The sequence below is a fragment of the Pempheris klunzingeri genome, chromosome 1 (assembly GCF_042242105.1).
Source record: "Pempheris klunzingeri isolate RE-2024b chromosome 1, fPemKlu1.hap1, whole genome shotgun sequence".
NCBI lineage: Eukaryota > Metazoa > Chordata > Actinopteri > Acropomatiformes > Pempheridae > Pempheris > Pempheris klunzingeri.
In genome coordinates this window covers 20,033,667-20,045,305 of record NC_092012.1, presented here as the reverse complement: position 1 = coordinate 20,045,305, position 11,639 = coordinate 20,033,667, and the positions used below count along the sequence as shown (strand labels likewise).

The following is an 11,639-nucleotide window of genomic DNA, read 5'->3' as shown; positions in this document are numbered from 1 at the left end:
CCGCCCCGCCCCGCCGTTGAGGACGTGGCTGTCTGCGCAAACTCACTGACAGACAGCAGCTCCGGCCCTCCACGTGCACCCTGTCATTGGCCCAAACACTCCGGTCTCCGTGGCAGCAGCCGGGGAGCGCGCGTGCCGCCGTAGCCGCCGTTGCGCAGTGCAGGCAGAGAGGCGGTGCGGGGCGGGGCGGGGGTGTAGGATACTCCAGCTATGAACCTGAGGACTTGTCCGAAGTGAAGCTTGTCACTGAGCACACATGAGCCATGCAGACAGGTAGGCTGTCACCGCTCTGAGCAGACCTCGGTGAGGCGTCAAGTGCGCCTCACTTCAGGTCATATAAATATCTGGTCTGCATGTCAGTAGAAGCGTAGCCGAGGCTACCGTTTAACCACAGCTAGCATCGTTTCTCACGTGTTTACTCTAATGCAGGTCTGTAATGTGACAGCAGGAGGACCGCAGAGTTTAAAAGAGATGGTTGTGTGTGTACAGTGCGTGTGTGTGCAGGCTGTACACTGCTGCAGTGGGTTAGTGGTGTCAGCTGGTTGGGGGGGGGGGGGCACTGTAGCTGTGAGGACAGTGTTAGCATGGCTGCTCCTGCAGTGCAGTACACTAACCAGCATTTTGATCCACAAATGGAACATGTGCATCTAACACTGGAGACAAATGGACTCGTCCACAGTGTGGATGATCTCTGCTGAGCTAATAATAGATGTAGAGGTTTTAATTGATTTTGCCATAATGGACCATAATGTCCACCATCAGTGTAGAAGCTGCAGCACTGCTACATTCACACAATAACTGTTTTGTCTGTAGACAGGAGGTGTTACAAGAACTGGCCAGTTGACAGCTGATGACACAAATTACTACTAGGTTAGGAGGAAGGAGTGAAAAGACTTAATACTTATATTACTTTATATTACTTATTCTAAATTTCCAACATTTGGGCAGATAAATGACGACAGTCGTGGCGCCACCCCATTACTGTATTCTGTTCAGATGTGATGTGAGGTTATGACATGGCTGTGTGTTTGTAGGTGTGTTCATGGATTCTCACCTGGGCAGGCTGGTCCCATGTGTCCTGTTCCCATTCCTGCTCATACACATGTGCTTGGCTGCACCAGGTCTACCTGGGACACAAAGGTAACCCTACCTGCCTACTCCCAACTCTCATTGTCTCTCCTTTTCATTCATACCAAGGCGTAAACATGTGCAGTCTGTCAGGTAAATATGCTGCAAGACTTGTTTTTATTTTCTTCATCATTTCTAGTCATAACAAATGAATTTTCTCACTGCACATACACACCACCAAGGACTGCAATATCAGAATGGCCAGGATGTATGTAGATCACCACGCTTTTCTTCACTTTGCTTATTAGAGAAATATGCTTATTTATTCTTTATTATCTATGTATCTCTCAGGGAGGAAACAGCAGACCCCTCTTCAGCAGCACTAGCCAATCCCTTTGGCTCTGGAGAGGAGGACCGTAGGTGAGTGACACATGGACAATGAGCTGCTGTTACACATCCAGCTCATTTTAAACTGTACATTTACTCCTATTTGCTCCTAATGTTTGTAGTGGTTCATACATTCCTAAGTAGAAAAACGATTCAGTTTTGTCTTACAAAAAGCCTAAATACTGAAATTCTACTTTTTGTATCACAGGATGATAAAGTATGTATTACATAGAATAAAGATATTAACTGTCATGTATTATTTTGTCAAACTACTGTATGGCCTAGTAATTATTCAGAAATCAGAAATACAACATGCAAACCACACCTGCAGTCTGTTTCAGTGGGCTAAGCAGCTGCTGTCTGGTCGCTCCATGGACTTTGGCTGCTGAGTTGTGCTAATGATGTGGCCTGCACCATACACTGATAAGATTACATGAGTAAAAACACTGTTCTGTGCTGCAATTATGAAATATCATGTCTTTAGGGAGGTAGAGAAAATATAGGTTATCCTTACACAGGCTGCAAAAACAATGGCTCACCCTTGTTACCCCTGTCACTTACTATGAGCTCACCTGTATGAATTACAGGTTTAATTTATTTAAGGAACCTTGAGGACTTATTTTGAGCGTACTTGAAGGGTGTTGTTAGTGACAATGTGGCTGCAGCTGCTTTCCATTGGCTGATCAGATGAATGCACTACTCATAGTGTTAGTTTAAGTCTACTGTGTGTTTGAATAGATAGATGTTTACCAGCAGTGTAGAATAGCAGTTGATCTGCACCTCCCTAGACAAACAATGCAGATTGATTCACAGTGTAGTCTGAATGGAGATAAAGGATATTCTCGTGTACCAGTGTAAACTTTTTTAGTTGTACAATGTTGCAATGTTTTAACCATGTTGCCACTATTTAATCTTCGGCCTGTGCATGAGACTGAAATGATGAAAGCCAATAAATGTTGGTGAAGGGTTTCTTCCTGAGCAGGATGTTCCAAATACAAGAATAACCCTCCCTTCAACACAATGTTTTTTGATGAGGTGGCATCTCCTCCCAGTGTACTGAGGCACATGTTTTAAATGGCCCCAAATCCTGCCCTCTTGTGGTTTAAAATCACACAGGCTCACTTCTGTACATGCAGGGCAAGTCAGCCTGCTTAGGAGGAAAGGGGACATAAAGCAAAATAGCAAAAGGAGGTTTTACAAAATCAGATTCTGATCTCAATTCTCTTTAGCCTCTCTGAGCTTTTGCCTCCCAGTCTGATTGTATCTGCAAGCAATGGCTATAACATGACTCACTGCAGGGTTGAACACATCTGACCAGTCAGTGTTAATCCTTCGCTCTAAATGTTTTGCTGATTGAATGAAATGTGTACCCCAGGTTGCTGCAAGGCTTCATTCAGTCCACTGTGAAGGAAGGCCAAGGAGGACCAGAAATCAGCACCCGGGAGCAAGGTAGACATCTCCACCTACTGGTGTAACACTTAGATGAGTTCTGACACATGGCTGGTCCTTCGATCAGCATTACCAAATATACATACTCTAAATATAGAGACAGCTGTTGTTTGCATTACTGGTCATACACATTGGTACTGTGCATCCTCTGCAGTGATACTACAGCAGTATATCCAGTGTGTTTGGTTTTTAACATGTCAGTCTTCTCCTGCTTTGTATCAGAGGTGTTCTTCCTGTTTCGTCTTTATGACTACGATCGCAGTGGGCTCCTGGATGGCTTGGAGATGATGAAACTACTTTCAGACTATAACTCCCATCATGCACCTGGAGCACAGGTCAATGACCTGGTGAGGAGAAGCGGCTTGTGTGTGTGTGTGTGTGTTTGAATTGACTTTGTATTTGTGTCTTCTTCACTTGTTGACCTGTTTATCTGAACTGGGGTGTGTGTGGATATCTGTGTGTGTGTTTGTGTGTAGGTGGTGTCTATGGTAGATTTCTTACTCCACACTCAGGACCTAAACCAGGATGGCCTGTTGGCCCCATCCGAGCTGCTGTCTCCTCCGTTATCTCACACACAGGTACGGTACATTTACACACTCATGTCCATCTGCACGAACACACTGTATCATTGAGGCATCATGTAGTATCCACTAATAAATACATCTACAGGATACAAATCATTTTGATGAATCACAAATTTAAAACAGGAAAGTTTATTGACCTTGAATTTAGAAAAAGAAAACCCAACTGGTCCACATACTTCCTTAGAAGTATGCATAGAAACAATGAAAATAAGAATGTATCAAATATATGATAGAAAACTAAAAAGCTTGTAAGTGTACCTTGAGTTTGCAATTGTACAGGTGCTGGTCATGATTTATTTCAGTAATTCCATTCAAAAAGTGAAATTTGTATATTATATTCATTCATTACACACAGACTGATATATTTCAAGTGTTTATTTCTTTTAATTTTGATGATTATAACTGACAACTAATGAAAAACCCAAATTCAGTATCTCAGAAAATTAGAATATTGTGGAAAGGTTCAATATTGAAGACACCTGGTGCCACACTCTAATCAGCTAATTAACTCAAAACACCTGCAAAGGCCTTTAAATGCTCTCTCAGTCTAATTCTGTAGGCTACACAATCATGGGGAAGACTGCTGACCTGACAGTTGTCCAAAAGATGACCATTGACACCTTGCACAAGGAGGGCAAGACACAAAAGGTCATTGCTAAAGAGGCTGGCTGTTCACAGAGCTCTGTGTCCAAGCACATTAATAGAGAGGCGAAGGGAAGGAAAAGATGTGGTAGAAAAAAGCGTACAAGCAATAGCGATAACTGCAACCTGGAGAGGATTGTGAAACAAAACCCATTCAAAAATGTGGGGGAGATTGACAAAGAGTGGACTGCAGCTGGAGTCAGTGCTTCAAGAACCACCACGCACAGACATATGGAAGACATGGGTTTCAGCTGTCGCATTCCTTGTGTCAAGCCACTCTTGAACAAGAGACAGCGTCACAAGCGTCTCGCCTGGGCTAAGGACAAAAAGGACTGGACTGCTGCTGAGTGGTCCAAAGTTATGTTCTCTGATGAAAGTAAATTCTGCATGTCCTTTGGAAATCAAGGTCCCAGAGTCTGGAGGAAGAGAGGAGAGGCACAGAATCCACGTTGCTTGAAGTCGAGTGTAAAGTTTCCACAGTCAGTGATGGTTTGGGGTGCCATGTCATCTGCTGGTGTTGGTCCACTGTGTTTTCTTAGGTCCAAGGTCAACGCAGCCGTCTACCAGGAAGTTTTAGAGCACTTCATGCTTCCTGCTGCTGACCAACTTTATGGAGATGCAGATTTCATTTTCCAACAGGACTTGGCACCTGCACACAGTGCCAAAGCTACCAGTACCTGGTTTAAGGACCAGTTCTTAATTGGCCAGCAAACTCGCCTGACCATAATCCCATAGAAAATCTATGGGGTATTGTGAAGAGGAAAATGCGATACGCCAGAGCCAACAATGCAGAAGAGCTGAAGGCCACTATCAGAGCAACCTGGGCTCTCATAACACCTGAGCAGTGCCAAAGACTGATCGACTCCATGCCACGCCGCATTGCTGCAGTAATTCAGGCCAAAGTATGAGCATGCTGTACATGCTCATACTTTTCATGTTCATACCTTTCAGTTGGCCAACATTTCTAGAAATCTTTTTTTTGTATCAGTCTTAAGAGATACTAAATTTGGGTTTTTCATTAGTTGTCAGTTATAATCATCAAAATTAAAAGAAATAAACACTTGAAATATATCAGTCTGTGTGTAATGAATGAATATAATATACAAATTTCACTTTTTGAATGGAATTACTGAAATACTTTTTCATGATATTCTAATTATATGACCAGCACCTGTATTTGTTCTATTTCTGTATTTTGTTTCTGTTATTAAATACATGTAAAAGTATGCCCTAATACCAAACATCATTTCTTTTTGACTGTATACATGATGACAGGGTTAGTTTGGATGTTTTACCACCAAGTTACATGTTGGCAGAAGTAGTTTTACATATTAAATATGTATTTCATTTTGGTTCACTGGTTTGCTTTTCATTTTTGGTTTACTTTATCTTACCCTCCCCGTCACAGGACTCCGGCAACAACAATGCACCTCCCCAGGAGCAGGAGGTGACAGCAGAGGAGAAGGCAGGAGCAGCAGAGCAGAGAGAGGAGGCTCGGGAAGAGTTGCCACCTCAGGGTGAAGAGCAACCTCAGCAGGAAGCAGAGACAGGAGAAGAAGAAGTCAGAAAGCAAATAGACGAGCAGCATGGACAACAAATCCCAGGAGCCCCTGCAGCAGAACAGGGGGAGGTCCCTGTTCATCTGGGGCAACCAGAGATATGAATGCTGGTCGGCCACACCATCACTCTGCTGCCTCCCAGCAGCAGAGGACTGATGATAGAGTAAAGTAAATACTCTAAACTGAGAGGACTTCTTCAAACTGTCTTTCTCTTGATTTGAATTCTGAGATTCCACCACCGAGTTCATTTAGCTGTCCAACGTGGAGACGGCTGATAAATGAGAAGCGGGATCTGTTGAAAGTATTCCTGTCACTTTATTGGAAAATATTTTCTACAACAAGTATCTATTGATTTTGATTATGAATGCAAAGATTTCTAGAGCTGGAAAAGAGACAGAAGACCTGAATTCAGAATGCAATATTATCCATATTAGTAAAACAAAAGATTTGCACATTTTAATCTTTTTTTTGAATATTGAGTGAAACAGTTTACCATCTAAATTTAAATAATTTGAAAACTGTAAGATGTACTTGATTTAGAATATTTACTTTGCGTTAATTGTATATTTTTACCTTTTTCTTTCATACCTTGAATTTTTTTCAAATGTTGAGTCTGTTGTTTCATGCACACACTGATTGGCCTTATTGTGTCTGACCCACTTTAGGTTTAGGATTTGTGCCGAGCAGGTGTGCTCCAGTGCATGTGGAGCTGGTCTCATTTACAGACAGCTCAGTTCAGACAGTGTGATAGGGAAGGAAGGCAGTTCGATTACATTTGGTCCTTATTGAGAATGTCCTCAGCCTATACAATGACTGAAATCATTTACTGCAGCAAATTAGGTTATTCAGAAAACACATCTTATTATGCAGAGTTTGTCATTTTTGTATGCAACTCCGTATGATCGAGTAAGCTGTAAGGTTTTAATGTGCCTCTGAAGGAGAGCTTAATGAGTCGCAGCCTTTTACACACCCGTCTTTCATCTTTATAATAAAGGTCAGGAAAGGCCTGATTGAAATAATGTTTGGATGTAATATGATATTGAATTCCTCCTTTATCTGCAAACTCGAATGTGTTTACAGTATGAAATGGTTCACCATTTGTTTTTTTGATCTGTTTAGTTTGAACTGTTTCACGGCTCGTACAGCTGGAGAAAGTAAACTTTCTTTGTCCGTGTCCCTTCCATCCTGTCTCTGGTTTCAAAGATTTGTCGGATTTGGCACAAACACAAATACTGTACACTGTTACACTGTAAGTGGTAGAAATAGTCAGAGCAAAGAGAACAAAAAGAAACGAATGGTTTGCATGAGTTATTTCTTGGTACTGAGACAGTAAAACAAGAGACACATTAGTCATCAAAAGCCCAAAAGAGTGGTGTACAGTTTACAGTGTACAGCTTTTTAATGTAACATGTCGCTATCAAAATATAAAAGTTGAAGATGCTGTGGATGACTGATCGGGTGAATACAGTTATGTTGACTTAAAGTCTATTAAACTAAAATATTGATAGCAAGCTTTTGCCCAAAGATATATATACAAAGACGGGTAATGTCCTACAATGCAGCATGTTAAAAATGTACCTAGCTTTATTAAATATGTATCTTTAGTTATGTTATTTTAAGTCCATTACTATCCTCAGCTAGCTTAGCTAACTAACAGCTAACAAAGCCAGTGGGTTGCTTGGCAACAGAGCAACAAGTGGGCCAACATGGCGGAGAACAACCAGAGTGCAGGTTAGTGGGAGTTACATCTATCTACTAGTTTGAACCGTCATGTTCAAAAAGCTCCCTTCCATGTTATGCTTCGGCGGATGAAAGATATCTGATCAAAGTTTTATTGTTGGAGTTATTTCTTCAATAACAAGCTAACTCTCGCTAAGTCTCGCTAAATCTCGCTAACTGTTGTCTCTGTCCGTGGTTTCCTCTCTTCTGTCCGTCAGAGGCCACCGTGTCGGATGTCCAAAAGAGGATCAAAGCAGCTTTTGAATTATTTGACTATGAGTCTAACAACACAGTGGATGTGCGGTGAGCTCCAACAGTACAGAGTGAGGTGGTGACCATTGTAAAAACAGCACATTCCCCTGAACCCTGTGGCTCACCACAGTATTTCAGCAATATTAGAGGTCATTTGACAAAACATCTTCCACAGGACCTTTGTCAAAATGTTAATCAACTTCAGTATTAATCCCAGATCCTATCAAGTCTAGATATAAATGGTTAATGAATTTACTCCATGGTATCTGCTGGGTTTGAACCTTGTAATGTCTCACATCAAAGAGCTGACTGTGTTGAGACAGTAATACACACACACACACACACACACACACACACACACACACACACACACACACACACATATACAGTGGTGTGAAAAAGTATTTGCCCCCTTACAGATTTCTTCTGTTTTTGCTTTTTTGTCACACTTACCTTAGAAAAGCCTTAGAAATGGCTTTGTAACCCTTTCCTGACTGATAGATGTCAATAACTTTGTTTCTTGTCTGTTCTTGAATTGCTTTAGATCGGGGCATGATGTGTTGCATTTTGAGATCTTTCAGCCTACTTCATGTTGTCTATTTAAGTGATTTCTTGATTCTACAGCTCTGGCAGTAATCAGGCCTGGGTGTGGCAAGTGAAATTGAACTCAGCTTTCAAAAATGTGGTTAATCACAGTTAATTCATAATTTAACAAGGAGGGGGCAATTACTTTTTCACATAGGGCCAGGTTGGTTTGGATAGCTTTTTTCCCTTAATAAATGAAATCACCATTTAAAAACTGCTTTTTGTGTTTACTCAGGTCATCTTTGTCTGATATTAAAATTGGTTTGATGATCTGAAACATGTAAGTGTGACAATAAAGCAAAAACAGAAGAAATATGCAAGGGGGCAAATACTTTTTCACACCACTGTATATACAGAGTAAATGATGGGAAAAACACACATCTGGTCCTTTAGTGTTTTTTAAAGTAAACTGGAACACCTCCATGTGCCACACACACGAGTGGAGGAGCTATGCCATATCGGCTGGCCAGGTGACCAAAACACCCCTGAACACATCTCAGACACATCAGACACAGTCTTTACATGCAGTCAAATTGTGTTTAGTCTAACATGAAGTTTGTTTTCCAGGGAGGTGGGCACCGTCATCCATTCCTTAGGTTGCTTCCCCACTCAGGCAGACCTGCATGACTTTACAGCTGAGGTCAGAACAGTTTTTAGTTTGACTTTGCTCATATTTTGGATAAATAAAACAACCAGGAAAACTAATCATCTGAGGCTTTCCTGTCATTTTAACTGCAATGTAATTTTTTTAGATTTATTGTTAATTTGCTGTAGCACAAATAAAGAATTACCTATATGCCTGAAAGACATCAATGCAAAGACATCTCCTTTTATGCCAGTTAGGGCGACATTAAAATCAGTCAGTTTTGATATTTAGAAAATCCAGCAGCCATGTCCTGTTCCACCAGGTGGAAGAAGACCACGCAGGATATATCCATTTGGACAAGTTCCTCCCAGCCATGACCAAAGTGCTGCTGGAGCACAAGTAAGACAGTCACCACTTGTGTTGCTTTCTGTATGTAAGTGAATAAATAAAAATGGGGTTGAAGAGCTGGTATGAGTTTTCAGATTGCTTTTATATTCAGTCAATATAATGAGGTAGTTACTGCAGTACGTCACAGAAGAGATGTGTATTGGAAAGTATACAATCCATTTGTCTACCTCTGATACCTACCTCTACCTCTGAACATGTCAGCTTCAATTAAGACCAGTGAAAACCTAAAGATATTCTTAATTAAATGAGCACTGAATATGTGTGTGTGCGTGTGTGTGCGTGTGTGTGTGTGTGTGTGTGTGTGTGTGTGTGTGTGTGTGTGTGTGTGTGTGTTAGGTTCTCTCCCATCCCTGAGGACCTTCTGCTTCAGGCCTTTGAGGTGAGACCGGCTGCTGTTTCCTCTTATTCTCCAGTGTTGTAGTTCAGAAGCAGTAAACAGGTGAGCTGGCCCTCACAGATTTACCTGGTAACTGGAGACTCCCCCAACTTTCCTTTCCCTTTTAGTTTCTCTGCTCCCCACCTATGGAACAAGCTTCCTGAACACCTGAGCTCTGCTAAAACTGTCAGCGCATTTAAATCAGGCCTTAAAACATCATTGTTTACTGGGGCTTTCCAATAATAGAGCTTTTTTAATTTTAACTATTTATACACATGCTTTTGTCTTCTTCTCTTAAGCTTTAACTATTTATTTTACATGCAATTTAATGTTTCTGTGTCTTGTTTTTATTGTGTTCAATGTCCCTGTAATGCACTTTGAATTGCCCTGTGTCTAAAAGGTGCTATACATGTAAATTTGCCTTGCTTTTGCCTTTTCATCCCCAGTTAGTGCACAGTAACACAATACATTTGGCAGGAGTTCTGTCAGCAGAATGGTTGTAACATCACAGTGTTAGTTACTGATGATAATACAGATCTTTCACTGTTTCCAGGTTCTGGATAAAGAAAAGAAAGGATACCTTGAGCCTGAGGAGCTGACAAAGTACATGACGCAGGAAGGTAAAGCTGAAGCTTTCAGTTTTTACTTTGGGAGGTAAAGAAAGACTCCTTTATGGCAAAAAGCAGATTATCTCATACTGGTTGTGTTTAAACCAGGTGAGCTCTTCACTCAGGAGGAGATGGATGAGATGCTGACAGCGCTCGCTGACCATGAGAAGAACCTCATCTATTACAAAGACCTCATCAGCCAGCTGACCATTGACCCTGACTTGTAGACACAGTGTGTGTGTTTAGTGTGGGATTGTAGTTCTGATATAATAAACAAATGTACATAGATCAATCTTGACTTGATGTTTCCAGATTTGACTTTCAATTCAGATCAAAAACTTTGTGGCCAAAGTGGCAAACTTGATCGATCAATGCAGGAGCAGCATAATATATATAATTCAAAAGTCCATTATTTTGGTATAGCACACAGTGGTTTTAAGCTCCCATGCATTTGACATGGCAGAGCTCAGAATCACATTAAACTGGAAAGTACAGAATAAATCAGGTGGAGTGATGCAGTCCACCTCCTACATGTAAATGAAGTCAGACGTCAGGATCAGCACACACGTGTGATTTTACTCAGGTTGTCTCGCTAATGCAAAACACATCATGCACTAATCTTGCACTTGGTTAATAAGTAAATCAGACTGCTTGTGCGCAGGGATCGACTGCTTTGATTTCTGACTTTTTTTTTAAATTTAATACAAAATCTTACCAGCTTGAGGTGCTGGAACATGCTTGTGATTTTAAGAACAGTTGAGTTTAAGGGAGCTTGCTGCTGTCCCAACCCCAGAGCCTGAGCTCAGAATAGAGGCTGAGGCATGGTGCTAGTCCTAAAATAGCACCGCCACCGTGCAAGCTCTGCAGCAGTGCTGGAGTTTGGGGTTTTACAGACTCGTTTTACATGGAAAATATCTTTAATTCTGCATAGGAGAATACCAAGCAGATCAGACTCATGTGCGAGTGGCTCTTGGTCACATTTTTAGGGTGGTCTGGGACTGTTCTCTGTAAATACCTACTGTCCTCCTCAAGCTGCAGGGTACAAGCCTGCCAAACTAACATCTCAAAGTTAAAAGTAATCTCATGTCTGACAAACACAATTGTAATAGAAATTCTCTGTAACAACTCTACTGTGAACATTCCTTGTTCACTGATAATATCTGAGCCTGGTGGTGTTTCAGAAGCAGCAGGAAATCTGGTCATTGATCAAACAGGCTTAGACGGTGATGTGCAGCTGATGGATCAACAAAAGCAGGAATCAGTAACATGATGAAGCCTAGGAACATTATCTATATGAAATACCATCAAATGAGATTAAAAATGAAATATGTTCAATGTTGGGAGTGGGAAGAAAGGAAGCAATCATCGTCATGGTGAATTATGACGTTGCTGTGGCAAAGCAGCCATGTTGACGAT

General features: G+C 41.4%; 2 protein-coding genes across 3 annotated transcripts; both read left to right on the top strand.

Moving 5' to 3' along the window:
* Positions 1 to 200: 200 nt before the first annotated feature.
* Positions 201 to 6,752, top strand: cgref1 (cell growth regulator with EF-hand domain 1). 2 transcript variants are annotated; one of them, XM_070834020.1, is made up of 7 exons: positions 201 to 273; positions 1,035 to 1,140; positions 1,420 to 1,488; positions 2,831 to 2,904; positions 3,127 to 3,239; positions 3,381 to 3,482; positions 5,539 to 6,752. In XM_070834020.1, the coding sequence occupies exons 1-7, from the start codon at positions 264 to 266 to the stop codon at positions 5,791 to 5,793; spliced, it is 729 nt and encodes a 242-aa protein (XP_070690121.1). In that variant the 5' UTR covers positions 201 to 263; the 3' UTR covers positions 5,794 to 6,752. The 2 variants fall into 2 exon arrangements, with proteins under 2 accessions (XP_070690121.1, XP_070690113.1); XM_070834012.1 differs by having other exon boundaries at positions 3,127 to 3,251.
* Positions 6,753 to 7,395: 643 nt separating this feature from the next.
* On the top strand, positions 7,396 to 10,515 carry efcab2 (EF-hand calcium binding domain 2). Its single transcript, XM_070832337.1, has 7 exons — positions 7,396 to 7,420; positions 7,627 to 7,711; positions 8,813 to 8,885; positions 9,154 to 9,230; positions 9,576 to 9,618; positions 10,169 to 10,235; positions 10,332 to 10,515. The coding sequence occupies exons 1-7, from the start codon at positions 7,396 to 7,398 to the stop codon at positions 10,448 to 10,450; spliced, it is 489 nt and encodes a 162-aa protein (XP_070688438.1). The 3' UTR covers positions 10,451 to 10,515.
* Positions 10,516 to 11,639: the final 1,124 nt, after the last annotated feature.